This window comes from Pelodiscus sinensis, chromosome 2 (assembly GCF_049634645.1).
Source record: "Pelodiscus sinensis isolate JC-2024 chromosome 2, ASM4963464v1, whole genome shotgun sequence".
In the NCBI taxonomy this organism is placed as follows: domain Eukaryota; kingdom Metazoa; phylum Chordata; order Testudines; family Trionychidae; genus Pelodiscus; species Pelodiscus sinensis.
In genome coordinates this window covers 35,261,496-35,288,583 of record NC_134712.1, presented here as the reverse complement: position 1 = coordinate 35,288,583, position 27,088 = coordinate 35,261,496, and the positions used below count along the sequence as shown (strand labels likewise).

Below are 27,088 nucleotides of genomic sequence, written 5' to 3'. Positions count from 1 at the left end.
TCTTGAAGACTATGTCCCCACTCCCTCCAGTCTTTTCTGTACTACAGGTTGCACCTCACTGGTCCAGCACCTGACTGATACCAAACGAGGGGATTTGCTGGACCAGGGAAGGTCTTTCCCTTCTGGCCTGTGCTGCCCCCAGGTTATAGCTCCAGCCTGCTCCCATTGCTGCTCCAGCCCTCTGGGGCTTTCTAGATGCCACTGGCACCACTACTCTGAGGGCAGAGCACCATGTCTTGGGCTAAGGGCTGGGCCCAGAGCTCCACGGCCAGGGCCAGAGCTCCCTTGACACTGCTGGAGCTGAAGCTCCATGGCTGCTGCTGGGGCCAGAACACCCTAATGTGCCACCTAATGCTCTCTGCCCTGCCGCCAGACCTCCCTGTTCCTGGGTTCTGTGGTCCAGGAACATCAGTGGCCCATGGATATTACCAAACCAGGGATTCCCGGTTAAGGGAGGTACAACCTGTAGTTGCACTTTTGTAAAAGTCTGTTTCACGGCTTTGCAAATGTCTTTGTAGGGGTGCTTCTGGACACTCACTAGCTCCCTGCAGTCCCACTGACTTCAAGTGTGTATTACGTACTTCAGCAGAACAATTCAGTTTCGGCTTTCAAGATAGTTAAAATGCTCTTAATCTTGCTACTTCGTTTCCTGTGGAAAATAAACCCAAATCTGGATGTAGAATCATATAATCAGGGGAAAACTGATATTTAATAGTTAAGATAATTCACCATGCCTCTTGTTTCACTACAATAGCTACTGATACTCTAAAAAATTTAGAGCAGGAAGAAAGATTTACATGAAAGCTACAGAGAAGGTAGTTGAAAAGTCCATTCATAAAACTTTTATTCCACTTACATCAACTTAATACACATGTTCTTAACAGTTATGCTTGGATTGTTCATGAAAATTTCGTAAGACATTAAACAAAGCTAGCCATCATCTCAAGTTATTTCCCTGTTTAACTATTTTTACAGCACATGCATGTTAGGCAAGTATCAAAAAAAAATAATCACAAAAGCAAAAAACCTAAAAAAGTTAAATACATGGGTTTTTGTTTTACTGCTGTGCTCAATATACAGTGTAGTTATGGATATCAAGCATTTCATTTTTACTGCATCTTTACTTGTACATTTGTTCTTAGGTTGCCTAAACCATTTAAATACAAATAAAATGTGTAGCAAAAATAATGAAAGCAACAGCAGGTAACTTTACAAATAATGGAATGTGAACCGTTTCTGCCCTTCTCTAGAGAAAGTTGACTGGGTGATCAAAACTGTCTTAAGGAACACTTCTCAGCTACAATAAGATGTACACTTGACTGTCTGTTTGATAGGATTTAACATGTCTGACCTGCAAGATACATGGGACATGTGTTCCCCCACAGCCATGGCATGCTTCAGCTTTGAAGTACTCACACTAACTACACCTGTGGCTGCAATTGATTATCCCTTTTTCCCTCCCCCCATCACGACAGACCAATATGCAAGCAGTTTTCTTTGCTCAACATAGGAAGCTGTTTAACCTTGGCTACCTTGTGGGAGCCACAATGTACCAAAAGTACTATGCCAAACATGTAAAACTTGTATAAAAAATTCACAACCCTATATTGGCCACCTCAGATGAAAACAGATAAATTCCCCAAATGTTAACTGGCTCTATTCCCCTAATATTAAACATAAAACCACATGGGAAATATAGAAATCCAAATAGAAGTAACATAAACCTGTCATAAATCGTAAACAAAAACTATTTGTGGGACAGCATGAGTGACAAATGGTCTACTGTGTAAATTTTAGAATGAGGCAGATGAAAGTTGGAAGGCTGGTTAATTCTCCCCTCCTTCTCCCGCTTCAGCTTCATCGCCTTGGGTATCCGATGTCCACAACTGTTTAAAAGAAAAAGGAGTAATGTGTTTGCATTTGGAAAAATGCTTAAAACCAACTTCCATTTTGGTTTCTTACTAAATATTCAGAGGATTTCAGCACTATTCCACTTTTCTTCAAGTCATACAGATGGAACAGCCCCTGTCCACAGTGTGCCTCCTTCCCTGCTCTCCACCCATTAACCTTAACCAGTAAGCCATATCCATTATAGGTGAGGCTTACCGGTTAACCTGTTAAAACTTAACATTCCTAATTATTTGATGAATAAAAACATCTTACCAAGGCAACTGACACCTAACGTGATATACATCCAATTACTAAGGATGTTAAGTACCTGGTAATTGACTAATCGAATAGTTGATGCATTTTTGCATCAACTATTCGATTAGTCGATAGGGAGCCTCCACCTTTGAAGTGTAGCAACAGCCTTGAAAGGCAAAATTGCCAAACCCTGGGGTCAGCTGGGGACTCCTCTGTTGACCCCAAGCTGTATGTAGTACTGCCACTTTGAAATGCTGCGAGAAACCCAGCATCGGGCTCCCCGCAGCATTTAAAAGCAGCAGTATCGCGCAGAGCCTGGGATCAGCTGGGAAGTCCAGCTGATCCCCGGCTTCATGCAGAATTTCAAAGCGACAGCATCACATGGAGCCCGGGATCAGCTGGGGAGTCCCCAAATGATCCTGGGCTCTTCGAGGATCCTGATGCTGGGCTCTCCACAGCATTACACAGAGCCGCTGACCCCAGGCTCCGTGCAGCGCTGCTGCCTTGAAGTATCCTCTTCTTCTCCCTCCCTTGCTGCCTCTATCAATAGAGGGAAGGGGAGAGGAAGGGAAGGAAGAGTGACTAGTCCTTCACATCCCTACCATTTAGAACTACACTATGGACCCTTCACTTTTTGGATCTATGCCTTATGCATATGATCAGACTGGACCCCAATATGTAAAGGCGACGAGAAGCTCTTTTAAAAAAAAAATCCCAAAAGGACGCAATGACCTTTCAATAAAATGTTAGCGGCTAGAACTCTAAGTCAAAAGTTAACCTACACTGCAGCTTGTTTTTTAAAATGCTAGATTCTTTACAAAAGCCAGAAAGTGTAGTTATTTGATGATGTAGTGGATTTGCCAATTGTGGTATCATAGAAAACTGAAAGTTATGCCAACTGACCTTTGGAGGCAAAAATGTGAACAAAATTTGAGTTCAGGAATAGAGCAACTTGCTGCTAACAAACATGATTCACCCAATACGTTAGAGATTAAACAGTCATCTGTTAACTGCTCATATACTTTAGAGACAAGCAATGGACAAAATGCATTCTTCAGCGTGACATGTAATAAAATTCCTTGCTTAACAAGCAAGTTTTAATGGTACTTACTGTCAAGTTGTCTCTCAGTAACTGCATTATTAGCGTGCTGTCTTTGTATGATTCTTCACTTAACGTATCAAGTTCAGCGATGGCTTCATCAAAAGCCTAGAAGATTTTTAAAAAGGGTTATTGCCCATGTAACAGATTACATAAAACATTACAGCTTTTGATTTTTTGTCTAAAAGAAACTTACAGTCTTTGCAAGGGAACAGGCTTTCTCCGGGGAATTCAGAATCTCATAGTAAAACACAGAGAAGTTCAGAGCCAGACCTAATCTAATTGGATGTGTTGGTTGCATCTCCTTTTTACTGATTTCAAAAGCTTCTTGATATGCCTGTTGTGACTGCTCCACTATTCCTTCAAGAAAAACATGTAAAATATTTTAGATGTACTTATACAGCTATGTTCAGTGTTTTTAATCCTGTAACTACTATGAGTAACGTTAGGGTTCAGTTTGCTCATTAAAAAGTAGATATTAGCTTAATACCCGAGATTCTGTCATCTAGCAACATCCACGGTCTAGCACTGGTGGCGACAATGTGGGTGCTCTGGGACTGAAGTACTCATGGGGAAAAAATCTGAGCCATGCTCTCCCCCTCTTCCTCACCCACTTCCCCACCTTCCTGATGTGGATAGCCCTCTGCTTAGTAACTCCTCCCTTGCCTCTCCTCCCCAGCTTTTGAAACAACGTTCAAGCTCAGAGTGGGGGGGGGGGGGGCGGGGGGGGGGGGTGGAGAGAGAAGGGAGGAGAGAAAGGGGGAAGAAGAAAGAGAGCTACTGCCCCCCAGCTAATGAGGAAGTGGTGGCTGGGACCTGTGGCTAGGACCCTGGGTTGCAGCAGAGGAACTGGTGGCTAGAGCTCTGGGTATAGGACCATGCTGGGCAAAAAGCCTAGGGGTGCTGCAACTTCCCAAACCTATGGGGACTGGCTAGAACTCTGCTGTGACCTCCCCTGGTTTGGAAGCTTCTCTAGTACAGCTTGGTACAGGTCAGGTCCTAAGGGTGCCAGACTAGAGAGATTCTACCTGTACATAGTGAAGGGGCAAGGTACAAAATTTAGCATATGTTTCAGAATTCTAGCATTTAAACGTACACATTACACACACACACACACACACACACACACACACACACACACACACACACACACACACTTACTTTAATCTGACAGGGTCCCTTTAATACTTCAAAATATTCCAAATGTAGCTTTTATTATAGACAGGGGTGGCCGCATTGCAGATTAATGTTGCTGCCACTTTTACCATTATAAGCCCCTGTTTGCAATTACTTTGTGAAACTTTTCCCCCTACACAAAACTATGAAGTACTAATATGTTACTTGGTGATCTTAGTTGAGGGCAGACACAGCTAGTCTCTAAGTACTGTTTTGATGCCTTTGTACCGGTTCCATGCATTATTCAATTATGGTTCAATGAAAAGTTAGTTTTGAACAGTTTGCAAACAACCTTACCATGAACTATTAGGGGACACATTTAGAATTAGATCACTTTTCCTCCCTAATCTTGCTATGTGTGTCAGCTATTTTTTTAAATATTATAGAAACTAAGGGTTTGGACTCTCAAGAACTAAGAGGCTAAACTATGGGGTATTGTTTACCCTTGTTAATCTGTCTACTAGGTTGTTACAAGTTTTTAATCTATGCCGATTCAGCAAATGGGTAAAATAAGTTTCTGAAACAATAAGTAGTCCAATTTATAGGACTGAAATTCAATTCCTATATCTGGACATGTTACATGGCTGCTGCTACTTCATTTTCAATGGTGGAAACACTTTAAAATTCTAAAATCACTAAGTGTTCAATAGCAATTGATCATGATCAGAGCTTGACAAATCACTGAATCTACTCGCCTATGGCAAGTAGATTTCATTCGGTAGTCCCGTTCACCAGTGGTGTGCGCATGCGTAGTGTGAGGCTGGGGAGTAGGTTTTGCCGCCGTTTGTCAAGCCCTGATCATGATAATTGCATTTTCCAAGCTTAGTTCTCACAAGTCAACATAATATAGGAGAGCCTATGACAGATGAGGTGCGTACACCCAGGTTATAAATTTAATTCAGAGATGTAAAGTTGTCATATAGGTTCTAACACTGAAGATAAAACTGGCAGGTTCATGAACTGAAGAATACAGACAGAAGAATCTAAGCATTTTTGTATAACTGGTAGAAATAGCCAGTTATATGTACATTTCTACAACCTCCAAAAATGGGACAATTTGCTCTGGGTACCCCCAAAGATTCTATGCTGGAATAATAAAAGCTATTTTTGTTCATTCAAGACTTCAAACCTTTTAGGCAATAGCACTAGCATTATTCAAAGGAATTTAGATATTACATTTCAATATTGACACTGATGTTCAGGTAAGGCAACCAACTATCTGCAGTATGAGGGGACAAAACAGTTTCCTCTGAAAACTCAAGGTGGTTGAGACATTAAAGGTGTCCAGATAAATTGGAGAGTATGTCTGCCTTAAGAGAATTCTCATTCTAATACCTCATGAGTCTGGGTCATTAGCCCCTTCCCAGGTGGGTTCTAGCCTCCTTGAGTATACACACCTAGTCTGTCAACATGTATCAAACAAAAAGTGCATCTACCAAAAGCCCTAAACATTAAGCCTAGTGGAGAATGAGGGGGATGGGAAGGATGGGGCCAGAATCCTATCCAAAGGCTGAAATATGAACTGAGATGGCTGGCTGGCAGTGAACTCATATCACAGTTCTGAAATGAGGAATATACCTATACACTAGTATTTTTATAACTGCACAGATAAACCATCTTTTTATTCTATTTTAATATTAATCATCGTTGAGAAGTGAAAGAAAGAACACTATTCCATTTAAAGAAATCCCGTTTTTTACAAATTTAAGATGCTGCTGACATACTGTACCTTTCTTGTCATCCCCAGCAGCAACCTCAGCCAAGTAACGGTAGTAGTCTCCTTTCATTTTCAAATAGAAAACTTTACTTTCTGCTTGAGAAGCGTTAGGAATCAAGAACTTTTCCAACAGAGACTAAAATGAAAACAGAATACTATTTTATACAATCATACATTTCAATAGTATTGTAGATATAAATAATTTGATGTATCACAGGTTTTTCAGAAAAAAAAAATCAAGAAAACTTGATTGATAAACTTTAGTCAGTCTAGCTTTATCCTCTTTGCTGAATATGCCACACTGTGATGTAGAGAATGTTCAGCAGTACAAAATACTTGAGTAATTGAAACAGAGTAATTGCCTATGAAACGCCTTTTCATGTAAGAGTAAAGGCAGGGCTGCACTAGGGGGCAATGTTAACCTAAGGCAGTGTTTCTCAACCCCCCCCCCTTTTTTTTATAAAGTACCCCCTTTAAAAAAAAGTACTTTAAAATAAACAAATAAATAAGTGTGTGCGCGCGTGTGCAAGTGTAAGTACCCCCAGTTTTCAGAGACAATTTTTTTTTCTACCATTGCAACACATTTGTTTAAACAACTTAATTGTAGCCGGGTGGACGATGAAATTTTTGGGTGTAAAAAGTACAAAAATAATCAAGTGCTGTAAGCCTTCAAACAAAAATTCCGTTTTCTCCAAATTTCAGTTGTGTTAATATACCCCCCAGACTTCTCTAGAGTACCCATAAGGGTGCTTGTACCACTGGCTGAGAACCACTGACCTAAGGTACACAAATCCAGCTATATAAATAGCACAGCTAGAATCAACATATCTTAGATCAAGTTGCTGCAGGGGCTCCACTGCAGATGGTCAACAAGAGAAACTCCCAGATGCTCCCCTTACACTTCTCCTTCTGATGGAGTAATGAAGTTAACGAGCGCGCTATCAGTGGTCGTTTTAGTGAGTCTTTTCTAGACCTCCTAAATCAACCCCAAGGGCATTGATCACCACAGTGCAGATCTCCCAGTAAGTGTAGAAGTGTATTACAAACTGGGAGAATTTTTTTCTAGCTACGCTAGTATGTGCATTAGCGCTTACATAGTCTTCACACAGTTGCTATCTCCAAGGCTACAAAACAACTTTACACAGGTTTTAGGTAATATTCTATGTAATAAGTGACTTTAAACCAATCTGTATAACATGCCATAAGTAATTCTTGACTTGAATTCTAGCACATTCTTCCTTCACCCTTTGATTTAAAATGGGTTATCTGGAGGAAGAATGAATAAGTTCTTTGAAAAGAAGCAATGTATTTATACTTCACATAAAACATGGATTACAAAAAATTCTAGTTAACACTTGGTTTTATAACTGCTCTACCTCAATCTGAATACAATTCCATTTAGCTAGCTGTAAATTATTCTACAAATGGAATCTTAAATAGGGATATGAAAGGTTAATCATGTCTGACAGATTATTCACTAGGGATGTTAATGGATAACCAGTAGGCATCACTCTTAATGGGTTAACTGGTACTCAGGGAGCAGCCCATCCCTGGCAGAGGACTATTTCAGCCCTGCACAGGCTGGGAGCTAGCAGCCCCTCACTGGGCTGGAAGCAGCCAGGCTAGGACAGCGGCCCACCTTCCCCCATTTAATCAGTTAACTAGTTTAACATTAAGTTTAACTAAATGGGATTTTATATCCTTATTCCACTAACAATAGCTTTCTGCTACATAAAGTTGACAAAAAGAACTAACATTTCAGCTTTATTTCTATCTCTCTGTTCTTAGACTATCCTTTCAAACTCATTATAGTACTGAAGGGTGGCAATATAAATGCAGTTCAAGATTCTAGAACTAGAGACTATTTTGCAGCACTTACTACTAAAGTAATGACCTACGAGATTAGCTGGAGCAGAAGCAATATGCATGTTCACTTCTTGGGAAGGGCATTATTCTCATATTCAGAACACACTTGTACTGAATTATTTTATTAGCTCCTGTAGTACCAGATTTGGCAAACAGTATATGAAGTGGCAGGAAAAGCCATCTTGTCAGACTAGTGATATGAGAAGAGTGAATCAATTAAAAGGGTGTAGTGATCCTTTTAAAAAGTATTGCTATCAAATTTCATGAATTGTGAATTTAGTATGATTTGAGACTAACTCTACTCAAATTCAAGATGAAAATGACTAAGCCAAACATTTCTCCATTCAGCAGATAGGAGTAATCAGGATATTGGGCGAATGGAAGCAAGAGTCAGACCAGAGGAAATAGCTATTTGTCTATCCTCTAACAAGGTCAGAGAAAGTTCACTGATGTGGTTTTCATACGAGGGATGTTAGGTACTGTATCAATTATAATTGAATAATCATGTAACCACACCAAATCTTAGCGGTTACACGTTATTCAATGACTCCCAGGGGCCAGGCTGGCAGCCAGCATGCTCCTGGCCCCACTCTGGGAGGTGATTTAAAAGTCAGCTTCCTTCACAGATCAGCTTCCACCAAGCGGTGTTGCCTCTAATACAAAGGTAGCAGGGCCCCACAGGGGACCCAAGTTCCCGATGGACAGAGATAGCACTGGCATCTCACCTACCTACTCTGCGCTGCAAGCAGCAAGCAGGGGGCTTTGTGTGAGTCAACATACACGAGGAGCTGGCTTAAACTGGCTTCCCACATGTATCCATTCCCATTTGCTCCCCTTACCCTCTGAGTTGCTGTCTCTCTATCAAAGGCATAAGATTAGTGATTCTCACAGAATCTTCAGCTCCTGTGAAGAAGGCATCAACTCCTACAGTTGTATAACGAGACACAAGATAACTGAAGCGTTCTTGTTGCTGACATGAATGGTAGCAGCAGGACCAATCCTTGGGAAAAAATCTGACATTAAAGTTAGTGAGCTAAGGAGAACTCCCTTATCTTTGTTTGAACCAGGCACCCTTTGAAATTTAAGTCTATGACCTGCTTTTCAGAAGTGCTAAGAATTTGCAATTTTCATTAAATTCAGTGATATCACTACTGAATTTCATGAAAGCTGCAAATTCTTGGCACTTTTGAAAAGCTGGTCACAGTCTTCAAAGTTTAGGGGTGCCTGATTCAGAGGACTACTAATCAAAACTAAAAAAACCCACCAATCCACTCATTCTTAAGTATAGCTTTCAAAAGAATATCTATCAGATTAGTTAGTATGCACATAACCTCTTGGTGTGAGAAGTCCTATCCCCAGATAAGCCATATCTACACATTCTCAGTAACAAATGTTAAGAAATAAGAATCACTCCCAAAAGAAATTTTCTGCAACATAGTCCCAGCTATGCAGAACAATAACTAGCTTCTCTTATGAAGTCTAGCAGGTGGCAACCAGTAGCATTCATATCCTTTTATTAACAACTTCCCCACTGCCACAGCTCCAAGTAAAATTATTGTTCAAACTATCTTTTAAAAAAATAATCTTCTGCTAATGAGAAACGTTGTTTAGGTACCTGAGGCTCTTGAATACCACAAGGTCTAGGTCTTTAATGATGAGGCTGAGTGCCTTTCATAACATCAAGATGGGCAAAGTACTGTGCAATATGCTTCTAGGAAGGCTTTGTTCATGCCAAGAACATGAAAGACTACTTCAACATTTTTAAGAAATGATCAGTTTGTTACAAGTAGCATTTAAGGTCAGAAAAACTATTCTCTATTTTAGTGATCTTTCAATGCTATCAAATGCCTAGAAAGCTTCGATATTTAGTCTGCATAGAAAGTATATCCTGTTTCTGTGGTTCTTTCACAGCAATGAAGGGAGAGAATAAAGCACTGGCAAAACAGAAGTTAGCAAGAACTCAACAGATGTAATACCCAAGATTTTTAAAAACTGATTTAAACAGTTTCGTGCTAGTTGATCTATGCCACCATTTTATGGACATAAAGTAGAGAGATCTTATCAAATCTACTAACAAAGTTCTGATCATGGACAGACCTGGAGAGATTTTGCCAGGATTATCAGAAATACCAATGAGGGATTGTGCAATATGAAGAAAGGCTGTTCCAGCAGTTTCATAAATATTCAAATTGAAAAACCAATGTCTCTTGCCTAGATTTTTCTCATTTATTGCCTCAATGTTAATAGCTCAACATTAACTGTTGTCCTTCAGAATTTCATCTTGTGGCCACAAAATACTTCCATAATAAAAATGCTATTCTTAGGAGGCAGCAAAGAATCTGCCTAACAGCCAAGAGTTTTATGAAAGGCAGTGAAAGAACAAAAGACATTGCACCATTCTTTTGGTTAGCATTGCAAGAATCACGAAGGTTACTGTCCCAGGCTCAAGAACTGCGCATGCACTGTTATCTGATGCAAAATATTGCTTGTCCATGGTAAATACCTTTAGATAAATAAAACTCCTTTTTCCAAGGCTGGCTGAGCTAGGCAGAAGTACAAGATTGCACTGCATCAGCTCACTGAACACACTGAAGATCTAAAGGGATACAGATTCTCTAGCATAGAAATTTTTTAGTTCTGGTTCGGAAGAGTAGCCATTATAAAATGCCTCAGAAGGTGTAATAACTCCCTCAACATACCCTGAACATAAGAGTTACGCAACCAAGCACTGGCAGTTAATGGGGTAGTACACACTGAAACAAAGAGGTTTATATCCCTTAGCTACATTATTTAGATAGGATATGGAACTTATTATGGGTAAGCATCTAATCCCTTGAGTCCTAAACCTCTTGGTGGCTTCATTGTCTTGAGGCAGTGAACAGTGCTTCCTGTAAGCTGTGCACTTTCATGGCCACTCAGGAGAGAGTCAAATGCTGCCCAGCTGATTAAAGAGCACCCACATCTAAATTTGTTTCTACTGGTAGTACACTAACTTACGTGCACAGGAGGTGTGTGCTATTTTGCACATGGATCTGGTGTGCATGGGGAGCTATCTTTAAAGCCAGATCCTGCTCCCCCTGGCTGCTTCTGATACAGAGGCAGCAAGGGGTGGAGTATGTATAGTTGGTAAGATTAACCAATAAGCCTGGGCTCATCGTATACTCAACTACACATTAACATCCCTAATAGGGACAACGCATACTAAAGAACTTCCAGTCAGAACAAGTAACCTTTTTGAGCATAGGTCCCTGTGTGTACTCCACATGAGCGACTGACAAATACTCCTATGAGTGGAAGAAAGCTGTCAAAAATGCACGCAGTACTGTAGATCCCATTGTTGCACTCAAGGCAGAGGCCAGGATTTGAGCATAATGCCTAGGTAGGACATGGGCATATGGAACTCCATCTAGCTGCTCTGCACATGTCCAATATTGGGACTGACTGCAGGAATGCTATCATGGTAGCCTCTGCTCTGGTGAAGTGGGCCATTATATTACCACAGAAAAGAACCAGTTTGTAGCATTTGATAAAGCATCCAGAAACCTACTTAGAAACATTCGCAAATATTTCTGCGCTTATGGATAGGACCAGTGGAGGATGGTCCTTTTGGACCAGCTTCATCCTCCAGTCTCAAGGTTTTTTTGGCATGGAATCAGTTCCTCAGCGTCTGACTTAGGGGCTGCCTAATAATGGTGGGCTCAAGTAGCAGCACGTCTCTTATGGATGGCCTTCAATGTTGTCTTTGTGCCCATGAGAATGTTCCTTGCTCTTATGGGAACCCTGGAAGAAATAAGTCTTTATTTTTAGAACCTTGAGGTAAGGACATAAAAAAGGTTTTAAAAAAGTAACTTAAAAATCCCAGCAGTTACATGTGCGGTGCACTCTGCAGTATAAGGCTTATACCACAGAGCCTGCAGCACAGCTGGCTCCCTGGGAGCAGGACGAGCAGCCAGAGCACACTAGAGAGCCAGCTGCCACCCTATGCTGCGGGCTCTGAAGTATCAAAGCCTGCAGCATGAGCTGGCTGTGCTGCAGATGGAAGCAGGGCAGAAGAGCTTAACCATAACTTCAGAGTTACTCCAAGCACATGCTTAAGAGAGGAGTGCTGCTCATTTGGTTAGGTATGGATGGGGTCTCCCTGGCCCAAATCAGAAACATCTCATGGACTTTCCCACCTAGTGTTGTAAGACATAGCTCACAGAGTTTGAGAATTCTCAGTGGAAACAATCAAAAAGCATTGCACTTTGTAAAAATATGCACGACAACAGAGGCAACCTTGGTGTTTGTCACTGATCGAGAAGGACATAGGGGCAGGAGACCGTTTTTGAAGCCTGGAACTCTGGAAATTGCTCTCTGCATTCAGGGACAATCCCTGGGTCTTCGGAAACAAACTATATAAGCTACACTAAAAACTGACTATACTAAAAGAATATTTAAATTTTTATTTAGAGGGTTTTCTGCAAAGGCTGGAGCAAGAAAGGGCACTGGATTCTCAGTGAGGCCATGTAATGGTAAGAAGGAATTCAGCAGGCATCAACCCAGACTGCCTCTTATGATACTTAGAAGCACAAGGAGATCTGTGTGTGTGTAGGTCAATGGACATCATTTGCTAAAATCTGAGTTGGGCACATGGTACATTTTGGGTACCTTACATGTGAAATACACATAGGCACTTAAGAGGAAACTTGGCACTTTCTACCCAATTACGGGGGTTTCAGTACTACAAAAAAAATATTTTAAGAGATGGAAAAAACTACAGTACAGCTTCAGCACAAGCTTCATTATTCTGCCAATGAATCTCAATCTTGATCTACTACTAAGCCAATGATGAAACAGCCTAGGAACACTAGTTATGGTTAAGAGTAATGTCTAGTAACAGGGGTGGGCTGGATCCGGCCCACTGAGCAGGTTGACCTGGCCTGCTGAGGCCCTGCCGCTTCCCTGCCTCCAGGGGAATCAGGGCCCAGAAGTAGGGGGAAGCACACCATTTCCTCCTGTCCTGCAAAGGGCTCAGCACTTTAAATCAACTGCCAGCTGCTGCTCAGTTGACTAAGCACAGCACTCCCTTGAAGGGCGGGGGCAGGGAGCGAGACACTTTGCATGTTCCCCTCTCCCATGCCCTCATTGACACTGGTCTGGGGCAGAGTAGGGAGAGAGAAGCACATGAAGTCTCCTCTCACTGCCAGGGGCACAGGCATCTAGAGGGAACCTAGGTGGGAGGGGGAAGGCAAAAACTTTGCAAACTCCCCCATCCCCAGACCAATTGGTCTGTGGGTGGGGAAGCCCGGAAGTGTCCTGGTCCCACCCCTTTCACAGTGGCCCAGGGCCACTTCAAAAATTTCGGAAGTGACCCCCAGTCAAAAATTATTGCCCACCTCTGGTCTAGTAATCTGCAGTGGCACACTGCCACTGCATCTTTTTTTGCCCATTATCTTAGACTAGATTGGAGCTAGTGATTTTAGGATATTCACTGTTGTATTCTGAGAAGTGACCAAAGCAAGAGATTTATTCTTCTACTGTTCCAGCTATTGAGAAATCAACTAGTTAACAGATCACGACAATGCACTTCTAAATATCACTACTAAGTTTACATGGAGGTTTACACATGTAGCAGGTATGTTCTTCCTCTCAGGGACCACAGTCACTCAATGCATTTGTTCCTGCAGTCCAGCAAAATCTCAGAGATGCTTACTGCTAGTTTTATTTTAAAAAGCATATTTTGCAGTGTAAGTGCTTTTCATGTGGACAAAGTACACAAACTGGAATTATGAAGTTGTGGTCTGGACTTTAACTGAGGACTAGAACACAACCCATAGAGATTAAAGTAGTGCTTTCTTTGCATCTGAGGCTTAAGCTACCTCTCCAGAAAAGCAAATTCATTCACATCTTTTGGTGAAACTAACCTAGTGGTAATTCCTAATAATTCAACCGAAGATGTTAAACCAATGTCTTATTTTGGCCAGATGCTTCAAGTTTAGAGCATATTCACGGATGAAACTGTTGGTGCAGCTTTCAATAAAATCAAATGTTGCCACTTGAGGATTCTGAATAATTAATACTGTGTCTGAGGAAGGTTTCCGCAGTACAGTGTTCTATTTATTTTCCTTCTGACAAACAAAGGCAGATCATCAGGAGTGGACTGACTTACTTTAAAGATATATACTGCTCATTAACCATAATATGTATTTTTTTTCCTCTTAAATTAGCTACAAGAGCTTTTCCTTACTTTATGAAAGATTTCTTTTCTACAAAAATGTTGGTTGCTGTTAAGATAGCAATGAGTGAAAAGCCTTAGAAGTACTGAAGTAAAAGCCTTACCTAGCACATCACCAGCAAGCAAGCTTAATAAACCAGCATTTCTAATCTACACAAATACGGTGGCTTGTAGCGTGATTGGTGTGAAACCAGTACGAGTTTGGGGCATAGGAGGGGGCTACAGAGCATGTTCTGGGAGGGAGTCTGGATCTAGAAGGATATCTGAGGTGGAAGAGAAGCTCTGGGCACTGGATAAGGGGGTGCTTACCTCCCATTTCCCTCACAAGCAGCTCATCTTTGTGGTTGCTGGGGAGGTGCGGCCAGGTGGCTGTAGGCATGGTGCCTGCATCCCCACTCCCTAAACACTGACTGTGGCTCCCAGCCTATTGGCCAGGAGCTGTGACCAACAGGAGCTATGGGGGGGAAGGAATGGCAACAAGGCAGTGTGCCTGCTTGCAGCAGAGCTGCCAGGCTGCACCTCTGCCAGAAGCAGCAAGAACAGGAACCTGGTTGTGGGGTCTCTCAGAAGTGAGCGCTTCCCCCCCCCCAATCTATCACCCCAACCACTTTCCAGACTCCTGCCCTGCACCCCTCTTCCCCTGCGCTCCAAACCCCTCCACTTTTAGCCAGTATTTTCAGTTGACCAGCACCCTCTGTTCCCACAACATGCTAGTTTTAAAAGCTTTTACCATAATAAAACTTTGAGCTCACGTTGGAAAAACATCAAACTTGAGATGGACCAAAAGTTTGAAGGCCTGTATTTGTAGAAATCTTGGACTTATAAGAACTCAAATCAGTGTCATGTTAGCATCAGTTCTGCTAAAACTATTTTTAACATTAATATCACACTTGTTTATTTCACAATGTTCAAAATTAATTAGTTTTACTGGAGGAAAAGTACTGGAGAACAATTTATTGCATTTTACTGATTAAGTCTGACAAATAAATGCAGTAAATCTGAAGTTCTTTTATGCAACCTATTTCTGAAAGGGACTGCCCTCTCCCAGTTCACGAGCATCTCTGTCAATTAAATTCCTCTTCAAAACCCATTTCTGTGAAGCCTACAGATATTGCCACACTTTAGCTGAAAATTTCCTTTATATAACCAAATGTCTTATTTCCAACTTGAGTCTTATTTGATCCTGTATATAAACGACATATAGGCAGGCATTTAGAACCATGACATTTAATGTCTCAGCTTGAACACCAGCATTTAAGTCTGACTATATTTTGTAGAAACTGCCAAGATTTCAGTATTATCCAAGTTGCAGTAGTACTTCAGCCCCAATCAGGATCAGGGCCCTGCTGTGACAGTTACTAGAAATCTGCCCAAAAATGCTTTTAGTTTTACTTGTATCCTTTAATAGACTACTACACTTGATGGTACAAAGTCTATTACAAATGGATGATCTCTAACATATGGAATTAATATGATGAAAGAAGTTTAGTGTTTCTTTAAGAAGGAATAGCAGGGACTGGAGTAGGAATTAGCCTGGGCTCATCAATTAACCCTCACGGGAACCAGTGTATATGGGGAGCTGGCTTTCAAGTTGGGTCCCTGCATCTGCCTGCCTTCCTCCTCCCCTGGCAGGCAGCAGTGGGGAGGGCAGGCTGGAGACAGTGCTTGTGAGGAGCCGCCTTTTAAGCTGGCTCCCATGCTGCTGCCTGCTGACAGAGGCAGCAGCACAAAGAGGGGCAAGAAGAAGCAACTGTTCGTGAACAGCTGGCTTAAAAGCTGGCTCCCCTGGAGCACTAGCTCCTGCCTGCCCATCAGGTGTCAACAAGTAACCACTGAAAATTTCAGCAGTTACACATTATGATAAAATGTGTTTCTTTTTGTAAACATGTAACCAATGTTCAGCAGTTATACATTTACAACACCTCCTTCCTCCCCCCCCCCCCCCCCCCCCGACTGGAATAAGAAAGGAAGAGATGAAAAAAAAAAGAGCAAGAAACATACTAAACAGAAAAAATAAGGGTGGCCAGTTGATGAATGGCTATCCATTTGCCCCTCCACCCTGCAAGTCAGTGTCAGTCCATCAAATCTTATAGCACATTCTAAGGTAATTTAAAATGTATTTAGTTTTGAGATACTTACAGTTCGGAGCTATAAGATGCTTCTCCCATTTCCAGTGTTATTTATTTAAAAAGTACATTTTACAATTTAAAGGGTTTGCCTTCATGTATACAATGTACAACAACCAACAACCAAGTGTAAGTTCAAGTGCAACATTATCCAAACTGCTTGAGATCTGGACTTCTTTGAAAGCAATAGTAATGAGGCATTCTATAATAGGCAAGGGCATTGCTATCCATCTTGCATCTTTGGGTACGTCTAGACTACAGGGTTTTGTCGACAGAAGTTTTGTCGACAGATACTGTCGACAAAACTTCTGTCGACATAGAGCGTCTAGACACATTCAGTTCTCTTGACAAAGCAAGTTGCTTTGTCGACAAAACCCTGTAGTCTAGACGCAATCCTACAGGCAATAAAACCTTCTGTCGACAGAAGGGGTTATGCCTCGTAAAATGAGGTTTACCAGCGTCAACAAAACTGCTGAGTTCTGTTGACGTTATGTCGACAGAACTCAGCGGTAGTGTAGACGCAGGTATAGTTTTGTTGACAAAAATCCACTTTTGTCGACAAAACTCTGTAGTCTAGACACACCCTTACTATAAAACATAATTTATACTAGTATAGAATCATGGGACTGGAAGGGACCTTCAGAGATCATCTTGTCCAAACCCCTGCACTCAATGCAGGATTAAGTATTATCTAGAGCAGTGGTCCTCAACCTTTTTGTGGCCAACAGTACATTCACATTTTCAGAAGAGTGTGGCGGGAGCCAACAATTTTTCAAGGCTTATTTTGTATTTGAACATTAAATAATACGAAAAACATCATTTAATATTACATAATATATGAATCCATAAGATAAAAAAGGTAGCTTTACATGTAAAATGTATTAATTAAATTATTTGGCAATTATTCGGCCCCCCCCTTTGGAGAAAAAATACAAAAAAGGTGTCAAATGAGCAAATTCATATTAAATGTGAATTGGGTAAATTTGATAGTAACTTAATTTAGCTGGATAATTTTTATTTTTATTATATTGTAATTCATTTTTAAACAAAATTCTGCATTAATAAAAAGGGGGGTATGTCCAAATGTTGAGCAAAAAATGCACCCTCCGCCTCCCCCCCCAAAAAATCATGGCACCTTTAAATCTCACACTCCCCATCCCCACCATGTCCCTACCATCTGCTGCCATGTCTCTTCCCCTTGCTCCATCAGCTCCCCTGGTGCCCGCTACCCCCCAACCTCTCACCCTCCTCTGCTGCCCTCACTCCTGCCCTTCTCACTGCCCTCAGCCCTCCTGAGACCTGCCCCCCTCCACCAGCCCTTCTCTCCCCCGTGCCCACTCCTCCAGTAGCCCCATTCTGACCATGTGAGCGACCCCCTCTGCTAATACCTCCCTCTACAGACCTGCCCTGCTTCTCTCCTCTGGTATTGGTCCCTCCTCCCCTGCAGGTGTCTGTCCTTCTGCTTCACCCCCAGAATCCCCAGGCATCTGCACCTTCCCTTACCACAGCACCCTCCTGGTGCCTCCCCCTTCCCTCAACGCCCATCCCCTTTTTCCTTGATGCTCACCCCCCTCTGCCCCCGTTCCTCTCATGCCCGTGCCCTCACACATGATTTGCTCCATCCCCACCTTCCTCGTGCCCACCCCTTCTTTCAAGACTTCTCCCAGCATCTCCCCCTCTAGCCCTTAATGCCCTTACCCTCTCTTCTCCCAGCATCACCCTGTCCCCCCTCCCACTGACACCTCCCCTCCTGCCCTTTTCCTCATTGTCTCCACTTGGCCCCCTGGCATTTGTCTGTCCTCCACGCGGTCCCTTGGTGACTATCCCTTTTTTCTCCTGACCTGCCCCTTTCCCCTCAGCACAAGCCCCTTCCTCTCCCACCCTTCCCCCTATTTTTCCCATACCCCCACCTTCTGCCTTCCAGTTTGAGTCTGTGATCAGGCCCAGCCCCAGCTGCTTCCGTAACCCCAGACTACGTGCCGGGCCTAGAGCTGGGTCGCGTGTTTCTAAAATTTAAAGTCCTGGGCCGTGACATCATGGCACACAGGCGTCTCCCCTCTCTACTGTTGTGTGGACATCTGAACACGCCGCGCATGCGCTCCCTCGGATGTCTCGCAAACCAGCATCTCCCCTCAGCTGTGGCACGGCAGCATGTGCTCCCTCTGGGGTGCGCACACCCCACTTTGGAGACCACTATTTTAAAACACGGCCATGGGCACACGTAAGTGCCCCGGTGGGCGCCATGGCTCCCCACGGGCACCGCATTGGGGACCCCTGGTCTAGAGCAAGGCTACTCAACACATGGCCCACGGCCTGTTTGTTTGTGGTCTGCAGGTGGTAGCCAAAACAAAAAAAAGCCAATATAATGGTTTTCTCTTGATCTGCATTTTAGTAGTTAAATTCCTGGACTGTCACTGCTCATTAAAAATGCTGTCATATGGGTGGAAGTTGGGTCAATACACATTTTATTAATATCAGCAGAACTGACATAAATCGGGCCTGTGTGTTGTGCAGTCTTGCCTTAATCTTTGTATTCATGCCTATCAGTGTGAAAGAAGCTATCAATATATATTTGCAACCATACTGTGACTGTGATTATCATTGTGGCCCCCAAGACTTCCAAAGTTAAGTAGCCCTGATCTAGAGCCTAGACCAGGGCTGGGCAAAAGGGCCTCTGTGGGCTGGATCGGGGTTGCAGAGGCCCTGCTGCTCCCCTGCTCTCAGTCCTTGATTGGCTTGAGGATGGCAGAGGGTGCTAAGCCTTCTCCTGTCCTGCCAGGAGCACAAGGCCCTTGCAGAGCGGGAGGGGGGAGAGCGGAGGAGATTCTGTGCACACTCCTGCCCCCAGGCCAATCAGGGCCTTGGGCAGGGGAGCTGTGGGAAGCTTCCTTACCCTGCCTCGGACCTGTGAGGAGCGACGGTACTTCTAAGTGCCAAGTGCTCCTCACAGGGCGGAAGGAGGCTTCCTGTGTTTCCCCGCCCTCAGATCCTGATTGGCCTGGGGGAGGGAGGCGTGCCAAGCCTCTTCCAGGGCATGGGTGCCTAGTGGGAGGGGGCACAAAGGGCCCCCCCCCACGCCCTGACTAATCATGGTCTGGGGGTGGGATAGCCCCGCCCTTCCCGTTTAGGCGCTGCCCCTTCTGGGGCAGCCCAGGGCTACTTCAAATATTTTTGAAGTGGCTCCCAGGCAAAAATTATTGCCCACCCCGGATTGCGGATATTTAAGAGTAGGTTAGAAAAACCAATAAGATTCTACAACCTCCCTAAGCAATTTATTCCAGCACTTAACTACCCTGACAATTAGGTTTTTCCTAATGGCCAACCTAAATCTTCCTTGCTGCAATTAAGCCCATTCCTCGTTCTCCTATCACAACAAAGTTTCAAACGCACTGCCTATGATGCTTTTTCCTCCCAACCAATGAAGGAGGGAAGAGCATATGTTAGGCAATGTAAGTTATTTTTCAGTGCACATACGGCACAAGACGACAAAGATATCCATCTAGTTTGTGTTCCAAATAGAATTTTATTTTATCTCTTAAGGGCATGCTAATAGTGCAGGACCATAGTTTTCCTGGTAATATTCCATTTTAGTACTATATATCTACTTCTAAGTGGTCTCATCTTGATCAAATTTTAGATGTTTTCTATTGCAATATACACTGTTAAATATATTAAGTTTGCAGTTATAACTGTTTTCCATCCAGCCACTATTAAATGCCAATTGTATCTGTGGAGTAAGAAAGCCATCATTTGCAAAATACAAGTTTTCTGGCTTTTTTACATACATTTGTCTTTCTCCCTCTACAGCAGGATCGGTAAAAAACAATTCACACACTTGGTATAGTTTGATAAATTTCAATCAATGGCAGCATTAAAAGATTTTATTAATCAAGCTCTCTTAATTTGAAGCTTTAGCTAATAGAGGACTCTAAGATGTCACTTTTCTCCTAGTGTGAGGACCACATGGATACTATGTACTTAGCATTCCCTTATTACAGGCAACTTCTAGGAAAAAGCCTCTTCAGATACTATTACAAGAGTTCTGGGCTAGCCTGTCCTTTACTAGTAAGATAAAACTGTCACCTTTTTCAGATTCATAATTAGCGCAAGTTAGTCAATCAGGACTTATTCATGAAATGAGCAACACTAATAGTTAAAAATGTGAAATAATATGGTTCAGTGCACAGTAAGACATTTCTAACATAAGGGGAAAAGTAAAGGGAACTAGTTCTGAGGCACTCCAAAGATATGCTGTTTAAACAGAAATTTATCTGAGCTTAATCGAAAATGATTACTAGATGGGAGTGTAGCCTCGAGGAATGAATAATTAATCATTAGTAAGTCAGTCTTTAATTGTAATCCTAATTGTAAATACAGACAAAACCTCAGTTAACCCCAATTTTCAGAGTAGGTATTACAACCTGAGGAGTAGCTAGTGTTCACACAGTGTTCTGGGAGGCATAGTACTTTCTTCTGAGCAACTGCACAAGTGCACAGCTTGCTGGAAACACTGGTCACATGCCACCTGAGGCACACTGTGCATATACTAAAGAGTGTGCCTTTTGTCTCTTCACGGAGCCCAAGATATCTTCTGAATTAAACTGGTGGCAAGTCAGGATGTTTCCAATTGTCTTCGGCACATTGCTTCTCCAGAACACAGTTCCATGCAAAAGAACCTTTGATGGTTGAAACAATGTATTAACCTATTCTGATTATGCATCCTGACAAATCCAGTGCCAAATTCATGCCAAGAGACCGCAAGCCCTACCATGCTGCCTTCCAAACCAAAAGTTACTATGGGAAGAAACCACAGCCTTCAAATCCACAACATGGGAAAGGGAGCTTTGGACTCTGGAGGCAATATAGAAACCTCTCCAAGTATCAGCAAGCAGTAACAGCACTAATCCAATGCTTAATAAGTAAAGATTTAAAGTTTAACAGATCTGATGCTTTACAATCCAGGTATTTGATTTCCTCTCCAGGTGCAATACAGATGTTACCCAAGTCATATATGCTGCTACCAACATAAGCAAGTGTGCTTATCTTGCCAATTTCAATGTTTCTGCCTGTACTTGTCCATGACAGCAACTTTATAACAACAATTTCATCAGCAACAACTGAAGCATGATCCCCATGAGCAAGGGTCAGAGGGAAAAAGACAAGTCAGTACGATGCAATTGACCAAATATGTCATTTTTATTTTGCTGCTGTCAGCACTCAGTTTCCTATTTGCAAAGTGTAAAGAAAGGCTTTGTTTCAATGCCTTCATATATAGCATCAAACACCATGTGTAGCTTTTGCTAATCAAACTAGACTTTAAAGTCAGGGGCGGGGGGGAGGAGAAGAGAGTGAGAGACAAATGTGTTTTCACTTCCAAATACTGACAGTTTCAGGAAACTTGTGATGGCTTTTTTAATTCTCTCTCACATCTAGCCCCTATTGTGATTGATTCAACAAATACATGTAGCTTATATCAGGGCCAGAAAACTCAATACGAACAGTTGCTCCTTCCTTTGTCCATACAGCTTTATTGTTAAGAATGAGCAAGTATCTTGACTGTGCTGGAGTCCAAACTCTTTGCTAGTGTGTTAGTGAGCCAAAGCTTCATAGATTTGCAAAAGAATTAACAATCAAATGTAGTCACTCTGAATTATATCACATCAAATTGATCTGGGTATTTAGCAGTCAGTCCATCTCAAAGTTAAATTATCAATGATTGACATGAAGTTTCAGGTACACTTGAGGTATTGGAGCTGTTTGCACCAAGTTAGTAGTTTGATGAGAAACCTTTTTGGAGAATTAAAGGAAAACTATATTTTTATTTTAGAAAGTTCCTACACACTTGTGATGGGGAAGAGTTCCGATACTTCCTGGTTGTAGCTGCATGTAATTCTCAAACTACAATGTGAAGTTCGAAGATTCAAGTTTGCATCTGCTTCCTATTCAATACTTTGGCAACTATGCACTGAACATTAACAGAAAGGCTGGCAGTAGGCAGCTGAATCAAGAGGAGACCTCATTTACTAGCTACAGTTGGTCAATTTTTGTTTACCATGAAGGCTCTAATCTGTTGATTATGCCAGTTACTGCCAGGTATCACATGTAAACCCAAAAAACTAAGTTCATGAATTTAGAATTTTTAACATTCTTTAGCATACAATGGTCTAAATGAGTGGTTCTAAAAAAAACCAGGAAAATAGATACGATTGCTAATGACTAAGATTTTTCAAGAGATCTTTAAAGGGGGCTAGGCATTCAACTGCTACTGAATTTTAATAATTGGAGCACCTAACTCTTTAGATATCTTTTAAAATTCAAGTAAAATTCAGCTAAAACTTGTGTCTAGAACTTCTGCTGCATACTCCAAGGAATTTTTAACACATACAAAAAAAATCTGAACTTATACAGAGCCCAAATATCAAGTTTACATTTAGATAAGATGCTAATGGCCACAGAATCACATTCAATCAAGTACCGAATACCTTTCCAGCAATTGTTACACCTATCACAGTATAGTGAATTATACTGTACCACAGAGTCAATGAATGCAATGTTGAAAAATCTACTATGCTCAATCAGCTGCTTCATGTTGTTATACCATTACAGCCCACCTAATCAAGTTGGCAAAAAGATTATGGTGGTGTTCACTAAAAATTAGTAAACTCCTTGGGCTAGAAGTAGGACACTGCATGTTAGATGCCACTTTCAAAGTGAAAATACTAATGTATGTCCATCTGTAAAAGCATTCAATGGAAACTCATTCTAGAAAAACCAAGGGAAGTTAATTTTTCTACTACTACTTCTCATTAACAGCGGATGCAAAAATATGAAGTGCAGATGGAACATGGTAAATCTGAATACAAATTAGGGATGTAAAATCCTGTTTAACTGGTTAAATTTCATGTTTAACCAATTAACCGATTACAGGAGGCAGGTGATATGCCCTGGTCTACTGCAGACAAAGACTGCTCCAAGAAGCCAGAGCAGCTCCTACCCGTGGCAGTCTCCATGGAGCTAGAGAAGCCCCCTGCTTGCAGCTGGTGGTGAGCTGCTCCATCCTCCAACGGTTAAATAAAACCAACACACATTTCCTGCTAAGAGTGATGCTTACCCGTTAACCTTTCACATCCATAATATGAAAAGATGATGGAATACTTATTACTTCCACTTGTATGTATTTATCAATAGAATATGAAATAGTATTTTAGAATGGCCAATCCTCACAAATAAGGTGACACAGCCTTGCTGTTTTTGCTAAACAAGCAATCACTTGGGTCTGTTCTGAAGCTATTTTTAGTCCTTCCCAAACATGACATTGAAGTGCTTATATTAAAAAAAAAAAAAAAAAAAAAAAAAAAAGAATTATATACCAAGAGATACACTGGATGATTAAATTCTCCCCTCTTCCTTCAGTTCCACTACTACTCTGCTTCAGTTTACAATTATTTGACTTATTGCAAGTCTAAATAAATGCACTTTAATGAAGAACTGCCATTATAAGCTTCTGATCCTGAAATTAGTAAGGAGCAGTAGTTGTACAAACACAGTTTAATGAAAAAAGGCCTTGTTACCTCATTCAATGAGACCCTGGACAGACCATTTGCCCCCTTTTTTTTGGGGGGGGGGGGAGAGAGAAGGAGGAGGAGGTTGAGCAAAACAAGGCCCTAAACTCAACTGCACTTTTCCATCTGTAACAATAACTTTGGAACAGCACAATCAATTCCAAAATGTCAGGGACTGTTTTAGGCATAAAAAGACGACAACTGATTTTGATGCAAACCACAGACGCCTGATTCAGAAAATAACTTGCTGTATGGAGAAGATATTTCTGTCAGAGGCCAGACAGTCTTACTGGTAAGATTTGTGGGAGAAAACTGAGTGAATAAAAGAAGGGACATACAAGGGAACAGAGGTGGGAACGCTGATGAGGGAAATCAGGGACCCAGAAAAGGGATAGAGGTAGACACATGGGGTGTGTCTAGACTACAGGGTTTTGTCGACAAAACTATACCTGCGTCCACACTGCCTTTGAGTTTTGTCGACGTATGTAAACCTCATTCTACGAGGAATAATGCCTTTTATTGACAGAGTTCTGTCGATAGAAGGCATTATTGCATCTACACTGTCCTTTGCGTCCACACTTACGTCGACAAAGCGGCTTGCTTTGTCGACAGAACTGGATGTAGTCTAGACGCTCTTTGTCGACAGTATCTGTCGACAAAACCCTGTAGTCTAGACATACCCATGGAAACAGAAATCTGCAGTTAGCTGAAGGACCAGGAAAGGGAAAATAGAGCTTAAGGATGGAGGGGAAACAGGTTATACAGCCCAATGCCAGAATATCTGCACTTATAGTGCTCCCTGAAACAGAAAAGCAGGGAAGGCAGCACATAAGTTGCTTAAGAGGGCAATGGAAGAATGCAAATAGCCTCTGGGTGCATGCAATGCTAGGCCTATACAAATCTAAGTATGCAACCCTCGTACTACTTTCCATTCTAAATTGTCAGATATTGTTCACCTTTTAAGTGAACACTCAGCAAATGACAGACCAACATTTGTATATAGTCCTCTGTTGCCTTACTACTGTTTACAAAATGTGTGTACCTGTATATGTACTATGAAGTGCCAGATCCTTTAAAAAATGACCAATTTCCCACACTTCCATTTCAAAATTCCAGTTTAAAATGGAGCACTGCTAATGCCAGGGTTACAGCAGGTCAACAGCAAAGCTGGGAACAGAACCCAGGTCTCCCAAACTGCAATCAGTGCTCCAACAAATGGACTGTGTTCATGCTATTTATTTTTACCTACCACTTTTATATGTTCCCAGTAAGTTACAAATATTACAAAGCTCCAGCAGTACCAACAACTGCCACATTCTGGTAATGTTACAAATAAATTAAAAGGCATCTCCTCCCATTCTTCCTTAATCTATTTAGTGATTAGGACATCATTTACTTCTACAGTGAATTGTGGTGCTATATTTCATACCTTGTAGTGTTACCTGAATGATCCTAAAATAATAGGGAACACCAGCAATTACATGATGATTATTTTTTTAACGATCAAGTAGAGTGGGAAAGAAAGCAGATGCGTTCATTTAAATTGAGCTTGTTATGGAATCATAGGGAGCCTGAGTAGAATTTTATAAGGGCCATTCACTATGTATAATGAACTTAGTTACCCAAACTAGAGATCAAGTTGTCTATATAAAAGCAGAGTTAATATCTATGCTCTCTGATCAGTCATTTCCATCTGAACTTATTTAGTTTGCTATGAGGACAGATGTAGTCTATTCTATAGAGATCAACTACAAAAACTTGCAATTAACTAAGTCTATTAATTTTCACTCATAGTAACATTATTCAGATCCCTATGTAGAACATGCAGTTATTTTTCTCTGTTTGCTCATTTCAGGTCATGCAGTCTTGTACAGAAACTTCTTGATACGTACTAATTTAATTAATGAGTATATGTGGGACATCTTAGTCAAGAAACAAGAATGAGTTTAGCTATAAGTGTTAATTATTTACCAAAATTTTTAACCTTGATAATTAGGCTGCACCCTTGACAGCATTTTAAAGCCAGTTGCTTGGATACATGATGGTAATATATTTTCAAATCAAGCATTTAGAAGAGAAGTTTTAAATAAATAAATGTCACTGCCTAAGGCCCTGTGGCATGAGGATGATAGCTTAGTCTCAACAGGTTTAGTTTTGATTAAAGAATAACTGGACTGGCCACACCCAGATGAGTAAGATTTTATCTGGCTGAAGTCAGTTAAGTATGCTAAGCAGTAAATTATCTACACAGATAATTTGTATTTTTGATCACCAAATACAGCAAAGAATTTAATGTTCCTTCTAAAACCTGAAGGACAGTGACAGAAGCAAGAACAAAAAAATTTTTCCACAAAGATACATTAGATTAAAATACGCTGAAATATTTTAGGTTCCTGCTCTATTTTTAGCCCAAACACCAAAAACCTTATTTTCATACTTGAGGAAAAAAAGATACTGCAGCGTTGGATTGCTGCCTGAAATAAATCTTAGCAGAATTTAAGAAATATTTTATTAATATGTTGATCTTCAAACTTTATGAACTCAGTTTATAAGATTGATTTTAAGTCGGCCCTGGCAGTGTCCCTTTCACAAACTGTTGTTCTCTCCCACCAATACAAGACCTACTGAAATAAAATTTGGAATTAGCATCTTTCAGTGTTACCCCTTAGTTTCTATTGCTTATCAGTCCCAGATCCACAGGTACTTTAAAGTTATCCTGATATTAAGACACAGTAAAGTCCTTTCTGCATGAGTACTTTTAGTGTGCCAGTCCCCAAGGAAGTTAGACCCTAAATAAAACTAGACACTCAGGATGATGCTGAAAGTGCCATATTCTCTTCTGTAACTTTGGAGAAGTTGTACTCCATACTTTTCAGTTCATTCTAAGGGATGATCATATTGTATTTCAATCTTGACTATCCACCAGACAAGATTTAAGGTGAGTCACTGCTCATAAGAGAAGTCTGAAATAAAGGTTCAGCTAAAAAGGTTGTGCTCCTTTTTAAATTAATGCCTGCAAGTATCTTAGCTAATTTTACAACACATACAAGTGGATTTTAAATCCTTATCACAATTTCAGTGAAGTCCATGATTTACTGTAGCTGTTATGATCATCAAGAGGCTTTCTACTTCAGCACACACGTAAAAAGGAAGACACTATCAATGAGTTCACTGTGTACTAGT

General features: G+C 41.4%; 1 protein-coding gene across 4 annotated transcripts in view; it reads right to left on the bottom strand.

Moving 5' to 3' along the window:
* Window positions 1-827: 827 nt before the first annotated feature.
* YWHAZ (tyrosine 3-monooxygenase/tryptophan 5-monooxygenase activation protein zeta) overlaps window positions 828-27,088 on the bottom strand; it is a 30,103-nt gene continuing 3,842 nt past the window's right edge. For all 4 annotated transcript variants that reach the window (XM_075920266.1, XM_075920265.1, XM_075920267.1 and 1 more), the window contains exons 3-6: window positions 6,150-6,273; window positions 3,441-3,604; window positions 3,257-3,352; window positions 828-1,886 (exon numbers count right to left, since the gene is read on the bottom strand). In XM_075920266.1, the coding sequence (XP_075776381.1) occupies window positions 1,827-1,886; window positions 3,257-3,352; window positions 3,441-3,604; window positions 6,150-6,273 (444 nt within the window). In that variant the 3' untranslated portion in view covers window positions 828-1,826. The remainder of the gene's footprint in view (window positions 1,887-3,256; window positions 3,353-3,440; window positions 3,605-6,149; window positions 6,274-27,088) is intronic.